Source organism: Bufo gargarizans, chromosome 2 (genome assembly GCF_014858855.1).
Source record: "Bufo gargarizans isolate SCDJY-AF-19 chromosome 2, ASM1485885v1, whole genome shotgun sequence".
Classification (NCBI taxonomy): Eukaryota; Metazoa; Chordata; class Amphibia; order Anura; family Bufonidae; genus Bufo; species Bufo gargarizans.
In genome coordinates this window covers 255,062,923-255,080,295 of record NC_058081.1, presented here as the reverse complement: position 1 = coordinate 255,080,295, position 17,373 = coordinate 255,062,923, and the positions used below count along the sequence as shown (strand labels likewise).

The window sequence follows — 17,373 nt, the reverse complement described above, 5'->3', positions numbered from 1 at the left end:
TTTCCTGCCTTCTAAACGGGGCAGTAGAACGGAAAGGCTGAACAGTTATGTGAACGAAGCCTTATGTTGTCTAAATTTTATACAGGATTACAAAGTCTTCCCCGTGATGACTCTAGAATCCGATCACTAGTTACTGGAAATATTCTCGTTGACCTACAGAGATCGTCCTGATGTGGTCATGCTCAAACTGCTGCAGTTTTATTCAGTGTATAGGGTTGTTTGGTCAGTGATTGTGTTCCAAAACTTAGTGTTGGTCAACAACACATAACAGGAGCAAATCTTTCATTTAGGTGCATTTACATGACTGTATGTACTTTGCGGTCTGCAATTACAGGAGCTTCTAAATACGGATGACGTCCATGTTGCATTTTTTTTTGGGCTGACTCATTGACTTTAGTGGGTCCATGGTCTGCATTTGCAGCCAATAATAGAAGGACATTCGTATGCTTTCTGTGTCCGCTCCACAAAAGATAGAACATGTGTTTTTTCCTGGCCTCAAAAATGCGAGCCGTGGACCCATTGTCACTTGAAAGTCGCCTGTATTTTGCTGATTCGCATTTTGCAGACCTCAAAATACATAGGATTGTGTAGATGTACCCATTTACCTTATCTCTGTGTACCCTCCACCCCTGGTTCTGGAAATCAATGATCAAACACTGACAGGGGCTTTAGGCTACATTCACGTGACCGTATCTGTTGTGCGGTACACAAATCGTGGATTCACAAAATACAGATCCAGTCCATGTGCATCCTGCACTTTTTGTGGGCTCCCATGCATGTGCTGTACACATTTTTTACAATCCCATAGAAATGAATGGGTCCGCCTGCGATCCATAAAAAATGCCAATCAGATGCAGATAGAAAATACGGTCGTGTAAATGTAGCCTTAGGCCCCTTGCAGACGAGCGTGTCCGGATTAGCTCTGGATGCATCCCGGTGCATTGCAGCAAACCCGCGCGAGTAGGTACGCAATTGCAGTCAGTTTTTAAAGCGATTGCTTTCCGTTGTTCAGTTTTTATCGCGTGGGTGCAATGCGTTTTGCACACGCGTGATAAAAAACTGAATGTGGTACCCAGACCCGAACTTCTTCACAGAAGTTCAGGTTTGGGTTCAAGGTTGTGTAGATTGTATTATTTCTCCTTATAACATGATTATAAGGGGAAATAATAGCATTCTGAATACAGAATGCATAGTCAAATAGCGCTGGAGGGGTTAAAAAAATAATAATTATTTAAACGCAACTTAATCCACTTGTTCGCGCAGCTGGCATCTCTTCTGTCTTCTTTCGGGAGGAATATGACCTTGATGACGTCACTACGTTCATCGCCTGGTCTGTCACATGATCCATCACCATGGTGATGGATCATGTGACGGACCATGTTATGAACGTAGTGACGTCATCAAGGTCATATTCCTCACGAAAGAAGACAGAAGAGATGCCAGCTGTGCGAACAAGTGGATTAAGGTGAGTTAAATTATTTTTAATTTTATTTTTTAACCCCTCCAGCCCTATTGTACTATGCAATCTGTATTCAGAATGCTATTATTTTCCCTTATAACCATATTATAAGGGAAAATAATAATCAGGTCCCCATCCCGATCGTTGCCTAGCAACCGTGCATGAAAATCGCACCGCATCCGCACTTGCTTGCGGATGCTTGCGATTTTCACTCAAACCCATTCATTTTTACAAGGCCTGCGTTACGTGAAAAATGCACAAAGAGGAGCATGCTGCGATTTTCACTCAACGCACAAGTGATGCGTGAAAATCACAGCTCATGTGCACAGCCCCATAGAAATGAATGGGTCCGGATTCAGTGCGGGTGCAATATGTTCACCTCTGGGATTGCACCCACGTGGAAATCTCGCCCGTGTGAAAGGGGCCTTAGTCTGGAGCTGTATGAAACAGGTGGACTAGATGCGTATGGGTTAATAACCTCTGAATGCAGATAAGCTTGTTTTTCATGTACATTTGCATGGAGTAGAATACCAATTCCTGGACTTTGGATTCCACCATAAAACCTGTGAATCTTGTAAAAAAAAAAAAAAATGATGGTCTTGCCCGCTCAGCTGTTATGTTGCACTTTATTATAACAAGTCTGACATAGCTTTTTCCCTTTAGTAGTTATTGGAACATTTGTTAGGATTACATTTTGCCTTTAGGACTTTTTGGATTTGACTTGTGTCTTCTATGGATTTGCGATCCCCAAGCATTGCTAACAAGAGTACAGTTAGACGCTAGTTTGGTTAGAATCAGTAATTTGCAAAGCTTTTTATGGCGACTTGTCCCTGCATTGTCTTATAGTCAGTAAAATAATAAAAAGACATTGAGAGGAGCAAAGTTGAAGTCAATTTAAGAGTCGCATGAAGTGTCAAATGTTCTTCTCTGGATTTATCAGAGACTAAAAATTTTCTGGTCAATGCCTTTGTTGAACTTGATGGACTTGTCTTTAGATAGTTTTTTGAAGCTTTTGTACAATAGCAAGCAATCCAGACACCTAAGATTTATGGGTGTTGACAGAGGGGTTATCATGGTTTGGCAGTGGGTTGATCAAGATTTGTTGGAAGGTTGACAGATCTGAAGGAAAGATGAGCAAGATGTATAGCAATGTCTGTATGAGAAATGACAAACCTTTGGTGAAAAACATGACCCTGGTATATTTAGGAATGACATCTGACTGTCAGTGATGATACATTTTCTGTGGCATAGTGCTACTTGTAGATGGAAGACATAGTTTGTAATGTCAGTGAAATATGTGCATGTGAACTCTGCGGATGAAACAACATAAGCGGAGTCCAAAGACGTCATGGACACGTTTGTTGGTCACTGTGTTGCAGGTAATGGAGCGGAAAGTTTGCCATAGCTTCTGTGCGCTTTTATGTGGCGACATGATTAAGGGCAGGTTTACAATATCTCTTAAAAATAAATCTGTATGGTTACTATTAGAGATGAGCGAATTTCAGGTTAGGAAATTCATTTACACTTCATTTACTGGTAAAAGGTGAATTGCATTATGGATTTCATTACCACGGACTATAACGCAATTCTATGACGGAATTCTTAACGGAATGCTTTCAGAGGCATTCCGTCATAATAGAAGTCTATGGCCTGCATAACGGATCCGTCCCGATTCCGTTATGCAGGGGAGCCCTCTCCTGCATAATGGAAACGGGGCAGATCCGTCATAGAATTAAGTTATGGTCCGTGGTAATGGAATCCATAACACAATTCACCTTTTACCAGTAAACAAAGCCTGAACGAATTTCAAAATATGACATTCACTCATCTCTAGTTACTATGGAAATAGGCTATGTGCAAAAGCACATATATACTAACTCTTAAAAAAGGAACTCTGGAAAAACTTCCCTTTTCGTAGAATAGGCTTCTAAGATCTTATTAATTTAGAGTTTGCTTCTTTTATTATTTATGGTTTTCTTTTTATTATGTCTAAGATTTTCTAGATGATGATCTTCAGAAGAAAGGCCCTGTATCTTGAATGCTAAGTAGATTTGTGGTTATAGGGAGTAGTTTTCAGTGTTTTTTAGCCTTCTCAATTATCAGTACCTTTACAGGAATGGATTTGGTGGTGTTTATTGTGAACTTCCTGCACATCCTAATGGGCAGCACGGTGGCATAGTGGTTAATCCAGGGTTCGAATGCGACCAAGGGCAACATCTGCATAGAGTTTGTATGTTCTCCTTGTGTTTGCTTTAGTTTCCTCCGGGTACTCCGATTTCCTCCCACACGCCAAAGACATACTGATAGGGAACTTAGATTGGGGACAGAGTGATTCGTATGTCTGTAAAGTGCTGTGGAATATGTCAGTGCTATAAAAGTGAGTGTACTAATAATAATAATCCTACAAAAAGTATTTGACCCCAAAGAAATAGGATTTTTTTTTGTAAGCAAATAAAAAACAAATAAAGCTTACTGCTTCAGTTTTTATGGTGGCAATTTGCATTAAAGGGGTTATCTGAAACTATAACCCCCCCTTTCCCCCCATATGCCAGGCCCCTCACACGGAATATACTTTGGTTCCCTGCGCCGCTCGTGGTCCCTGCACCACTGCTGCTGTTTCTCCCCCTGCGCCGATGAAAACATCCGGTGTCGGCGGTGGGGTGGGGGTTTATAGCAGCCAATGGCAGGCGGGAGACGGAGACGAGCCTCCCTAGCATCGCGGGTGACGCTAGGGAGGCTTGTCCCTGCCTGCCATTGGCTGCTTCCCCTGGCACCGGATGTTTTCATCTGTGCAGGGCGAGAAGCAGCAGCGGCAGTGCACGGACCAGGAGCGGTAAGTATATTCCGTGTGAGGGTCCAGCATATAGGGGGATAGTTTGTTTCGGATAACCCCTTTAACGTTAGATTTTGAAGAGTAATTACATGAATTGCAGTTGCCATGGAAATTAACTTAATCATTAACTTAATTTCCACTGGATTTCAGCTCTGCCGCAAAATGACCTAACAATTTTAAGTGATCTTCTCGTTAGCTCAGGAGAAAGTGTTAACAAGAACAAGGCAGCTCATATCGCTTTGTCATGCTGATTAAATTTAGAAGAGCAGACTAGTTGCTTTAAAGGGGTTCTCCGGGCTTTTAATATTGATTACCTATCCTCCAGAATCCAGTCAGCCTTTTCTCTTGGGGCATATAGGCAGTGATCAGGGTCCTGGTAGGACTGAAACATTGGTCTTGCCGATATTACTGTAACTGTATAAATAAAAGTTTAGAAATTGGCCTTACAACCGTGTGCCGTGATATTCTCTTAACTATATTGGGATCTTTGTCCTGTCACTGAGCAACAGGATTGCTTTCTTCCAAAGAAGTGGAGTGCCAACCAATTCTCTCCCGAATCCCATAGAGAACCTGTGGTCAGACCTCAAAAAGAGTGGACAAACAAAAACACAGAAATTGTGATAAACTCCAAGCACTGATTAGGGAAGAATGGGTTGCCACCAGTCATCAATTGGTCCTGAAGTTGACCTCAAGGATACCAAGGTGAATTGCAGAATTCTTGAAAAATAAGGGTCAACACTGGAAATATTCACATAAACTTGATGTATTTGTCAATAGAAGTAAAAAAAATAAAAATTATGAAATGCTTTTAATTGTTTTTCAATATAACAGAGAAACATCTGACAAAAAGATCTGAAAACACTGAAGCAGCACACTTTGTAAAACCAAAACCAGTCAGTCTCAATACTTTTGGCCACGACTGGACAGTTGCAGACTTTCATGTCTAGACCTCTGTATACATCAGAAAACTATGAACATAGCCCAGTTCTATTAAAAAGCTCCTCAATATCAGATCAGTGGGGGTCCAACACCTGACACTTGAAAGGAAGCTAAGCTGCAGTACCTCAGCACAACCTCTACAGTGGGCAGCGACCCACACCAATCCGATATCGATGACCTATCCTGAATATGAAAGAACCAGAAAAACACCTTTTTAATGGCTTGTATTTTTTGTGATACATTTATTAACTTATTTTGAATTTAAAAAAAATCCTCACTGATCCCAATAAAGACATTTGCCAAATAAAGGAATGCCATCTATGTAAAGTGGCATCCATGGTACTTTTATTATGTAGGATGCAATACAGTCTGCCAAGCTTTTCCATGGAACCCTATAGAAGAGTTCAGCTGCTTTCTGTCCTCCATGTGCATATACCTGTGGTTATTCAATAACTTTCTGTACCCCGTTAGTTTATGTATGTCGTTTAGTAAGTTTGTGTCATTTCTTTTATTAGGTGCTTGCATCACACGAGTCATCCATAGGGCACAAGGTCTGACAACCCATCGATTATATGCCGGTAGGAAACAATTTTTTATTTTTTTATATAAAAGTAAAATTTTCTACTAATTTTTAAATATGTAATGAAAATAATGATATCTATAAACCCTGCATCGCATTTTACTTTGCTTTGTGTTTATTGTGTGGCTCTGCATGTGTAGGGAAAAGCCTACCAACAAGTCACTTAGACGCAGCTGAATGTATCGTCCATAAGACCGGGTCTCCACAGTGCGGCTGCAACCATGCCCACCCGCATTGGTCAGTGCCTGCACACAATTTCAGAATAACAGAGGTATTACTTTCAAATTTGTGTGGTCATTGGCTGCCTTGGGTTGACAAGGTTGCATCCTAACCCTTAGTTTAAAGGGGTTGTCCGGGTTCAGAGCTGAACCCGGACATGCCCTTATTTTCACCCAGGCAGCCTCCGATGCGCACCCAGGCAGCCTCCGATGCGCTTCCTTGCCCTGCGCTAGATCACGCAGGACAAGGGCTCTTTTGTTTTCAATAACTTCCGCCCGGCAGTGTGTTCGGTGATGTCACCGGGGTTCCTGGCAGGCCCATGGAGAGCCCCGGTACGTCACCGGATTTCCAAAAAATGCCTTTGCCCTGCGCGATTTAGTGCAGGGCAAAGGAGAGCATCGGCGCATGAACTGCTCTGATGCTCATGTCAGGAGGGCTGCAGGGGTGAAAATGGAGGGATGTCAGCTCTGAACCCGGACAACCCCTTTAATGTGTCATTGTGAGGTACTCTACATTTTCTCCATCTTTACCCTTAAACCTGCACCAATAAGATCTGAGTAATTGGTCAGACTAAATTCTAGTGACAGTCATAAGGAGTAAGTCTAAGATATACTGTATATAAAATTAGATTTTCTGTACAGGAATTAATGTTGTTATCAGATGCTTTGTGATAGGACATGGCATAGTACCCTGTTTGCAGGTTCTTTGTTAAAGAGGACCTTTCACCGATTATGACACTGTGAACTAAGAATACAGACATGTAGAGCGGCGCCCGGGGATCTCACTGCACTTAATATTATCCCTGGGCGCCGCTCCGTTCTCCTGCTATGCCCTCCGGTATCTCCGGCCACTAAGTTATAGTAGGCGGAGATTTCAGTCACTAAGTTATGGTAGGAGGAGTCTGCCCTTGTTCAGCTCTAGCGCTGGCCAATCGCAGCGCAGAGCTCACAGCCTGGGAGGTTATTTTCTCCCAGGCTGTGAGCTCTGCAATGCGATTGGCCAGTGCTAGAGCAGAACAAGGGCAGACTCCGTCTACCATAAATTTGTGACCGGAGATACTGGAGGGCATAGCAGGAGAACAGAGCGCCGCCGGATAATAGTAAGTGCAGTGAGATCCCCGGGCGCCGCTCTCCATGTCTGTATTCTTAGTTCAGTGTCATAATCGGTGAAAGGTCCTCTTTAAGCGTGTTATCTGACCCACATTGAAATTGGAAAAACCTGAAAATTTCACTTGTAGATTGAAGTATAGTTAGAGCACAACTCAAGTGTCTTAAAGAGGACCTATTACCAGAATTAAACTTCTAAAGTAACTATACATGCATGTAGAGCGGCGCCCAGGGACCCCCCTGCACTTACTGTTATTCCTGGGCGCCGCTCCGTTCTCCCGTTATTGCCTCCGGTATCTTTACAGTTAGGCTCCACCCAGGGGAACCTGCCGGCGCCTCCTTCTCCCATGCTGCAGCGCTGGCCAATCACAGAGCTCAGCTCATAGCCTGAGAGGCTTTTTTCTCTCTCAGGCTATGAGCTGAGCGCTGTGATTGGCCAGCGCTACAGCATGGGTGAATGAGCCGACGGCAGGTTCCCCTGGGTGGAGCTTAACTGTAAAGATACTGGAGGCAATGACGGGAGAACGGAGCTTTGCCCAGGTATAACAGTAAGTGCAGGGGGGTCCCTGGGCGCCGCTCTACATGCCTGTATAGTTACTTTAGAAGTTTAATTCTGGTGAAAGGTCCTCTTTAAAGGGAATGTGTAATCAGATAATGACCTATTCAATCATGTCTTTATGTTAAAGGGGTTTACCGGTATTTTTATACTGATGACCTCTCCTCAAAATAGGTCATCAATATCAGATTGGTAGGGGCCTGACGCCTGGCACCCAATTAGCTGGTTGAAGAGAAGGCCGTGCTGCATGTTGACAGTCGACTTCAACGGGGCGGCTTTTTTCTATTCAAGTATATAGGAAGGAACGTTTCAATTGATGGTGAGCAGGTAAATAATGAAGGAAAGGCAGCGCTCGCACGGAGCCCAGCCTTCTCTTCAACCAGCTGATCATGGGGGTGCCAGGTGTCGGACCCCTGCCAATCTGATATTGATGACCTATCCAGAGACTAGGTCATTAATATTAAAATCGAGGAAAACCCATTGAAATATATTTTGAAAGCATTTTTTATGTTTTTTATTTTCCAAGTAAATATCAGTATAAAAAGTTTTCGCTCAGGCTGCTAAACCTAATACAGGATGCTGCTTCTTTTTTTGGACAGATCACTATGGTGCAGTATTCTACTTATTATTACAGGCAGGATTAGAATGACGCAACCCTCAATGAGTCATGATGTCACTGTATATACTGTCACTTTATATCATGTCAGTGTATAATACTGATCAGGGGGCCCTTCTGAGTTAGGGTCCCATAACAGCTGCTTCCACAAGAGCTATGCCTGTTACAAGTGGTGGTCTGTCCACAGGATAGGTCTTCTCTATCTGGTCAGTGAGTTGGGATCAGACATCCCGGCACCTCGTCAATCGGCTCTTTTGCAGTAGCTCTAGTGCTGCAACTATACAGCTCTGTCTGTAGTCCTGTGGACTGGGCTGTTTACTGCCTGCTCTGCTGCCTGCTCGACCCCCTCCTCCAACATCTACCTGTTCTCTCCTTAAAACCAAGTGGCTCTAGCTATATTGTAGTCGCAGAGGCCGTCCAAAGTGACTCCCCCGCAACCACACAGACCGAGCAGTTGAAACCAGTATTGTTCTTTTTGTCCTTTTCTGTGTGAATAGAGTTTGAACAAATCAGAGTGTGTTGGGTTAATCTGGAGCTGGCACAGCAATCATTCATCACAGGTCCAGCTTCTGAGACATCTGCTGACTTTGCTGGAGGACAGGTCAAGTCAGCCAGAGCATAAACCCTTTTTTAATATCGGGTTCTCCTCAATGGGACAACTCATTTGAATTTACAGACAAAAGAAAATTGAAAAAAATCGCAAACGCGCCTTTTAGTTAATATAATTGCAGCTAATATTTGGCCAATTCTAACTGGCAGACCCCATTTTAAAGAGGACCTGTCATCTATCCTGACATGTCTGTTTTAATAGCTTCATGCATTCCCCATGTAATAACAGTTCTGGAGCCTCTATTCTTATGGCTCTAAGTTGTGCAGTTCCTTTATTTCTACTAGAAGTTGTGAATGAATTGCCATCAGTCTGCAGTGAGGGTACAGAGGAATGTTACCACTTGGGGGTGTGTACCTGCTCAGTCTCACTCTATCCAGTCAGTGCTGTCATTGTCGAACTGTGCTGTGACACACCTCCAACTGGTAACACCCCTCTGTACCCTTACTTCAAGCTGCTGACAATTCAGTCATAACTTCTAGTAGAAATAATAAAGGAACGGCACAACTTAGAGCCATAAGAATAGATGCTCCAGAATTGTTACTACATGGGGAATGCATGAAGCTAATAAAACAGACATGTCAGGAGCGGTGACAGGTCCTCTTTAAGGCTACTTTCACACTAGTGTTTTTGCTGGATCTCTATACCGGAAAACTTAAACGCTAGTGTGAAAGTACCCTAAGGCTTCTCAGACCTAGATTTTTTTGCAGTTTCAGTAGTCTTCGTGATTGCATATGCGAAAGCCCATTTTTTTTATTTATTTTTTATCCCTATAGTTCATACTTTATGTTAAATACAACCCTAGGACTTTTTCTGCCCAGTGCTTGCAGATGTACTTAACAAATGTAATCACATTGTATAATTTAATTATGGATGCTTATTTGATTTTGTTCTCGCTACGGGTAGATTTTTGTCACCCCCAGTAGCAATAATTTAAGTAGGAAAATCAGAGTCTATTGTTTACTTTAATTTTTTTTTTTTTTTAAACCATGTTAAAAGTACCACTTAGTTATAGTTTGGATTTTGTATATTTAAAGGAACTCTTACCTTTCTGTTGATTAGATATATAATTTGGTCTTAAAGCTGTGATTTGAAAAGGCTTTTAATATTTTACATTATTTTGATATTATGAGGGAGTAAGTAAAGTGCAAGGCTTCCCAAAAGCTTTAACTACAAGAGATTGGTCATCCCAAGATATAATGATGGGATGACCATTCAAGGGGAAAAATCCTCACACGGTATAGACCTCAGTCTTTGTCCCTGCACAAGGACATCCACTCTGCCCCATGCTTCCTTTCTTCTTCTCTCCTTAGGCCTGTTTTACACTGGCATTAATGGTTCCGGAAGGGAACAGCGTGCCGTATCCATTACTACCATATGCAGCCCCTATAAGTGGGTCTGGTGAAAATTCGACTGCAGCACGGCAAATATACCAAGAGGCAGCCAGACAAAAAAAGATGCATGCAGACGCATGTCTCCTTTTGCTAATAAATATTTTTTTTAAGGATCCACAGCAGCAGGTTTTCGGGGCGTAGTGGAGACACACATTGGTTTACCCTATGAGACCATGATTAGTGTCAATACACAAAAAGTGAAGCAAGTGGTCTCCTAAGGTATTGCATTGCTTTTCTCTTTTTCTTTCATTGGGGGTGGAGGAAGGGAGGCTGATCTTGGGGGACACAGGATTCTTTATACATCTGACGGTTTTGGTTGCCCTATGGAAAATTGTAAAATCAAGGTAGGAATTCATATTAAGGCTCCATGCACATGACTGTATTTCCCAGCTGTTTCCTATCTGCGTTGTTTGCAGGGAGCACCTTGACTCAAACATTTCTATGGGTCTGCAAAAAACCAACAAAACTAAATAAATAAAAAAACAGACCGCAAATTGATATCATCTGTGTGCTGTCCATATCCGTATGTCTCTTCTGCAAAGTATAGCAGATCTCATTCTCTTGTCCACATTGCAGACCTGAATAGTGTGTTCTAGTGATAGGAGTGAGAATATTGGGAAATGCACAAAGAAGGTTTTCATATTTTGTGCATCCATGGTGTGCGGGCAGCAATACGGATACAGTCGTGTGCGTGAGCCCTCAGGGTGAATTTGCTGAGATTTGTATTTGTGTGTTTTCTATAGTTGCTGTTCCTTTTAACAATGTGCTATTTATTACTAGCTATTGAAAATGTCACAATAATGTTGTACAAGAAGTCAAATCAATATGTTTTTCTCATTCGAGTTTTAGTGAAGGTGGTTAGTATAATTTTTGTAATAAACATACAGTAAGGTGAGCATGTATAACTTTCTATGCTCAAAAGTATATAAACCATGGAGCCGCATGGGTGAAAACAAGTAATCAAACTTAAAACATAACAACTGATTAAATAACTTAAAAGAAGAAAGAGAGTGATGGAAAGGAAACAGAAGATAGGAGGGGGAGGGAAAAAGGGGGAAGGTAAGGAGGGGTACGGAGCTGGATGTGTTTGACTAGGCATGCTCAACCTGCGGCCCTCCAGCTGTTGTAAAACTACAACTCCCACAATGCCCTGCTGTAGGCTGATAGCTGTAGGCTGTTCGGGCATGCTGGGAGTTGTAGTTTTGCAACAGCTGGAGGGCCGCAGGTTGAGCATGCCTGTGTTTGACTCATAGCTGTAGGCTCCGAAAATGTCTCTGAGGAGCGTAACATATCGCATGGACCCCAGGTTTTCAGAAATCGTGGGGAATCTGAGGGGGTCAGGCTAATTAGATCCTCCTCACTGGTATAGGTTGATCTCCTTGAACCATTCGTCTAGTGAGGGTGGGGAGAGGGATTTCCAGTGTCGTGGAATGACTGCTTTTGCTGCTTGAGAAGAGAGTTCTTATAGGCAGGAATGTTAAGGTCAAGTACAAATAATAGGAGAGATTCAGGGGAGTTCGGTATAGGGATGCCCATAACCTCTCGGATTGTCTTGCACACAGAAGACCAGAAGGGGCGTAGTGCGATCATCATACCCTCCTCCGTTTGACATCTCCAGCAGCAGTATGACACTGTAGGGAACCATTTATGGAGGAGCGTGGGCACTCTATACCATCTGGATACAATATTATAGCTAGTTTTCCAGGCCTTCGTGGAGATTAGCGCTTTATAGGCTAAGAGGAAGCGCCTATTCCACTGAGAGGAGATGTATACCCAAGTCACACTCCCAGGCCTGGCAGAAGGGGGGGAGGTGTGAAGAGCGTTCATGTGTTAGTAATTTGTATATAGGTGATATGTTTCTAAGTGTCGCTGACTGGGCTAAGCATATCTTTTCTTATACTGAGAGGTTTAGGGTTAGTGTGTGCGTTTTGAGCATAGAGGTGTAGAAATGTTGGAGTTGTAGGTGTTCAAAAGCGTTTTGCGCCAATGAGGTGTGAGTTTCCAGCAATTGAGCTAAGGGCTTCAGGGAAGATCCTGAGAGTACCTGACAGGTTGAATTTTCATGCCCTGTAGAAACAAGTGGGATGACTGCCCTAGGGGGGAAGCGTGGATGATCAGTAATTGAGACAAGGGGGCCTTTGGGGTCAATAAGCGAGTTGTGACGGCTAATGGATGCTAGTATCGCAAAAGTATGGTGCGCCGTGAAGGACAGCTTAGGAGAAGTAAAGCGTGGAGTGCCTGTCAGTCATGGGAGTACTGTCGGAGAACAAGAGGAAGTGTCTCGCACTATGTGAACCCAGGACTTGGAGGTATCGGTACACATCATGTCTAGAAGCCTCGCATAGGCGGTAGAATGGTAATATAGGCACTAGGCCTGCACAATATATCGCCAAAGCAATCGCAATTAATCGCCATATCGCAATCGCCAATTGGCCGACCCAAAAACCTTTTCTCCCCCAAAAGTGGGGGGAAAATGGCAGTGCGCCTTATAAAGCGATGGTTGACTTTTTACGTGGTTGACACGGATGTATCGCCGGCCGCTATGCTGCACAGCGCGGCCGGCGATACATCCGTTACAGTATGGGGAGGGAGGAGGGGCTGGAGGCAAGTCGTTATTTTAATGAACAAATGTTCTTTTATTTATTCTATTTTATTTATCTGTTCTGTGCAGTGCAGTGCTATTAAGAAAATGGCAAGTTTTGTATTTTGTACTTTTGCAGTAATGCAAATATGTTATTTAATTTAGTAAAAGATGTGCATTTCAGTTCTTGAGTTAAGCATAACTACATTTCTGCATTATCAGTAATTTGTGTGTGCTTTTGCCTTGAAAATCCAAGCAAATAGACCTCTAGCACAATTCCCTTAAAATATCGCATTGCATACCGTTATCGCAATTTTTAGGGCCCTAATCGCAATCGCACAAAATTCCCATATCATGCAGCCCTAATAGGCACCAGTCCGGCAGACCAACCACCCCCGCCTCCTTAGAACGGGTCATTATTTCCCATTTTAACCGTGGTTTACCAGGAGACAATACAAATTTCGTAAAGCATCGGGCGTATTTGGGTCCAGAATGTTGACGGTATGCGGTGGTCTGCAGGAGAGAGTAGTCTGGGCAGCAGGTTCATCTTTAAACTACTGATTCTGCCAAACCAATAGAAGTCTGGTGGATGCCAGGACTCCATATCTTCCTGAAATCATTGAAGGAGAGAGAAGTTTCATTTAAAGAGTTGTGCCAGGTCTGCGGTGACTTTTTTTCACCTAGGTATGTTATCCCATTTGATGGCCAGGCAAAGGGAAAAGAGGTTTTGAGAGAGGAGACCAAGGGACCGGGTAAGTTTTGGTAATTTAGACAATATTTTAAGATCTACATTTAGGAGGGAAATGGGATGATAACTGGCACAGAAGTGCAAGTCTTTACCAGGTTTAGGAATAATATAATGCTAATAATCTTTATTTATATAGCGCCAACATATTCCGCAGTGCCTTACAATTCAGGGGTTCATGTACAAAGAGTTATAACTAACATAGCAACAGACAAGTAGATTATTACAAGAGGAATGAGGGCCCTGCTCGCAAGAGCTTACAATCTATGAGGGGATAGAGGTGACACAAAAGGTAGAAGTGCTTGTTATGTACGATAGTCCAGCCATCTTGGGAGAATAGGAGAGCAGATATTAAGCCACATGAGCCGGTCAGCAGCCAATATACAAAGTGCAATATGACTGCAATATGGGCCTCTGTGGTCTGTACTGGGAAGGAAAGCTCAGGAGACACCGCATTAAAGACCCGGAGCAAGAAAGGGGAAATAGAAGTTGAGAGAGATTTATAGAACCTAACCATGAAGGTGGGCTTTTGCTCCCCGGTAAAGCTTTAAGAAACGTTTGGCGTTCATCCTCCATGAATGGGGTTTCTAAACTAGCGGACTCCAGTTCAGATAATTTGTGCGGTTGGGAAAGGGATTCGGGCCCATTTTCTGGTTGCCTTAGGGTAGAGCGAGAGTGTAAGGAGTGGAAGGAAAAGGCAATATCTGCGGAGGTATGGTCCATACGACCCGCAGAATTTTTGATAGCAGGGATATTGGAGGCAGCCAGTTTTCTCCTGAGAGCCCTCGGCAACAAACGCCGACTCTTGTTGCCGTAAAATTTACTACGGCATAATTGAATCATGCTTTTATAGAACGACTCCAGGAAACGCTTAACATCTAGGCGTGCATTCTGGAGATCGCAGAGAGTCGGTAGAGTGTACTCGTATGTGGGCAAGCTCAAGAGAGGCCACCTTCTGTAAGGCAAGTTTGAGAGACTATACCTTCTTGAGACGAGAGCCATGCTTAATGAGAACCCCGCATAGAACACACTTTACAGCTACCCATTGTGGATCTGTACGGTGGTCAGAGAGGAGTTTTTTTTTACGGTGCTGGTAAGGTCAGCGGCGCATACTGAGTTAAGGAGGAGAGAGTCATTCAAACGCCATGTCCAGTTTCGTTTGGTGAGGAAAGGGAGGTTTAGAGAACAATTTACTGGGGCATGGTCCAACCACAAGATGTTGCCTATTTGTGTGCAATCCAGCCATGAGAGAGACGGTTGTTGGAGCTGGATGTAGTCTGTTCAACTATAGGAAGAATGTGGGGCAGAGTAAAAGGTATAATCTTTGTCTGCCGGCTGTTGAAGACGCCACGGGTCGTATATTTGTAATTGGAGTAGCGCTTTTCTAACTTTTTTAATGGTTGAGTAGAGAAGGGAGGCGCGCCCAGTGGAATTGGGGTCCAGGGTGAGGTTAAGGTGACCACAGAAGAAGGGTCATATCAACTGAAGAAGCAGAAGAAAGCAGGCCTGGTTTTGGTTGGGGGCATAGGCATTAAGAATTGTGAATTCTCTTCCACCAATTAATAGCAAGCGAAACAGGTATCTGGCCCCAGCATCAACAGTACAACCCAGCACCTGATGAGGCAAGGATTTATGGATTGCCATGGCGACCCCCTTTTGGTCTTAGTCACTGGATTGTTTGCAAAGTGACAAGTCGTGTAGTGCTGATGCCAGGCACACCCCCTTCCACCTTGAAGTGTGTTTCTTGAAAACAGATAATATGTACCTTCTGGCGATGAAAATGGTGAAGCACTTGGGTCCTTTTTTTCAGGGGTGTTGAGGCCTTTAGAGTCGAAAGACGATATTCTGAGTGATGTCATATCTGTGGGGGAGGAAAAGAACAAAAGGAGCAAAGGGAGGGGGGATGGTAGGTACAAAAGAGAGAGAAAAGGAAAATAAGAGGCAACCAAAGAAAAAAGAAGAAAGATCTTGTAAGGCTTTGACTGTCGCCGACAGGGTTTCATGGTCTTGTGTGACAGTGTTGACTCTTGTGTCAATTGCAGCCAGCTCAGAGCGGACCTGAGAGAATTGCCAATTGCATTCTCGTAAGATGTTGGTAGCAAAACTAGACAGGTCGGTTTTAGAGGGTAGAGAGCAGATGAGTGTACGGAAGTCTGCCATTGTTGGTGGTCTAGAGTCCTCATCAAATAAATCTGTGGAGGAGGAAGGTCTCAAAGAGGAGTGCAAAGGGGACCCCTGGGGGGTATGGCTGCAAAATCGATCGTAGTCTTGGGACCAGGTGGAGCTGCTCCAGATGTCTGTGGATGGGAACCATCTCATGAGGATCCAGTGGACCAGTGTGGGAATTCTGCCAAGGAAGGTCTGGGGGAGTGAGAAGGTGGGAGTATAGAGTCTTGTGCAATTGGAGAGGAGGGGACATAATGAGCTGGCAGGCTAGGGGACTGCTGCTGATGGTCCAGAGGCTGTCTCTGGAAGGAGGGACCAGTATACACCGATGGTTGGTCATAAGAGGGCCTCTGTTGGGTATCTGAGGCATTTATCACCATAAGTGAGGGCCCTCTGGGCCAAAAAGAGTGAGCAGAGGGTCCCAGGGCAAAATCCACTGGAGTGGCAGGGCTGGTAGCCTCTGCTGCTAAAGGCAGTGAGGACTGACCTGTGGCGCTGCAGGTTGTGGTGGTACCAACAAGGCCAGCAAAGGTTCTGGCAGGTGAAGGGACTTGAGGTTGGGGAGCGCACACGGTGAGCGCGTTCGTGCCTGTGACGGAGACATCCGGTCAGGGCTGCAGAGCCGCTCCTGGCACTCAGCAGGCAAAGGTAAGGAGGGCACTGATGCTGAGCGGCGTCTGTTAACCTGTAAAGGACTCCTAGTCGCTTCAGGCTGCAGGGTATGAGCACTGGCGCCATCTTGGGAGCGCATGGCGTGATTATGCAGAGCCGGGCCTGGAGAGGCAGATTGCTGTGCGAAGAAGTGAGGAATATCGTCTTGGGAGAAAACCAGGGGAGCCGATGGTCGGGCTCAAGCCTTTGTCAGCATTTTGCCCATCAGGAGTGGTAGTTATGAGGAGAAAATCGCCAGGGATGCAGCGGAGCTCTCAAGAGCACGTCCTCACTCCTTCATGGCCACGCCCCCTAAAAATCAATATGTTTTTCATTATAAGCCAAGATGTAAAAAAGCGGTTTCAAGTAGTGTAAGATGTCAGTCACATTAAAGTGTTTCTGTATTACTTAATATTGAGTTGCATGAGCCATTTTCTGAGCATTTTTGTGCAAAACCACTTTTCCCGCAGAGCAGAATACCTTCTGCACTAGGCTACATGCCCTACAAGAGGCTTGTACTCAGTTATTGTCATGTTTTATAAGACCTTAGTTTATTCTATTTCCTTTTTCCATTTTGCAGGTGGTCATACTGTCCCTATATCTGAAATTGTTTCGGTTGGAGAAGCTGAGATTGATGAGAAGTACTACCAAGGCATGCAGTGGAAACACATGTGCAAACCTCATGCGTTTACAGGTAGACACCTGTTCTTAGTATCAGAAAGATGCACATTCTAGATGAACTGTAACTGTTAGTACTGTACTAGACGCTGTGTATGGAAGCGTCAGGGGGGCGCTGTGTATGGCAGCAGTGGTCTTATGTTTAGTGTATGATGTTGGATAAATGTAAAATTGTCTGTTTATTTCTGCATGGGAGACTAGCAATGGTTTCCCTGCAGAAATATCAGCCTTATAACATTATGT

At 43.9% G+C, this 17,373-nt stretch overlaps 1 protein-coding gene across 1 annotated transcript in view; it reads left to right on the top strand.

The window, feature by feature from the left end:
- Nucleotides 1-17,373, top strand: part of CERK (ceramide kinase) — a 115,361-nt gene that overhangs the window by 50,307 nt on the left and 47,681 nt on the right. The window contains exons 2-3 of the mRNA XM_044280235.1: nucleotides 5,747-5,809; nucleotides 17,033-17,146. Coding sequence (XP_044136170.1) covers nucleotides 5,747-5,809; nucleotides 17,033-17,146 — 177 coding nt within the window. The remainder of the gene's footprint in view (nucleotides 1-5,746; nucleotides 5,810-17,032; nucleotides 17,147-17,373) is intronic.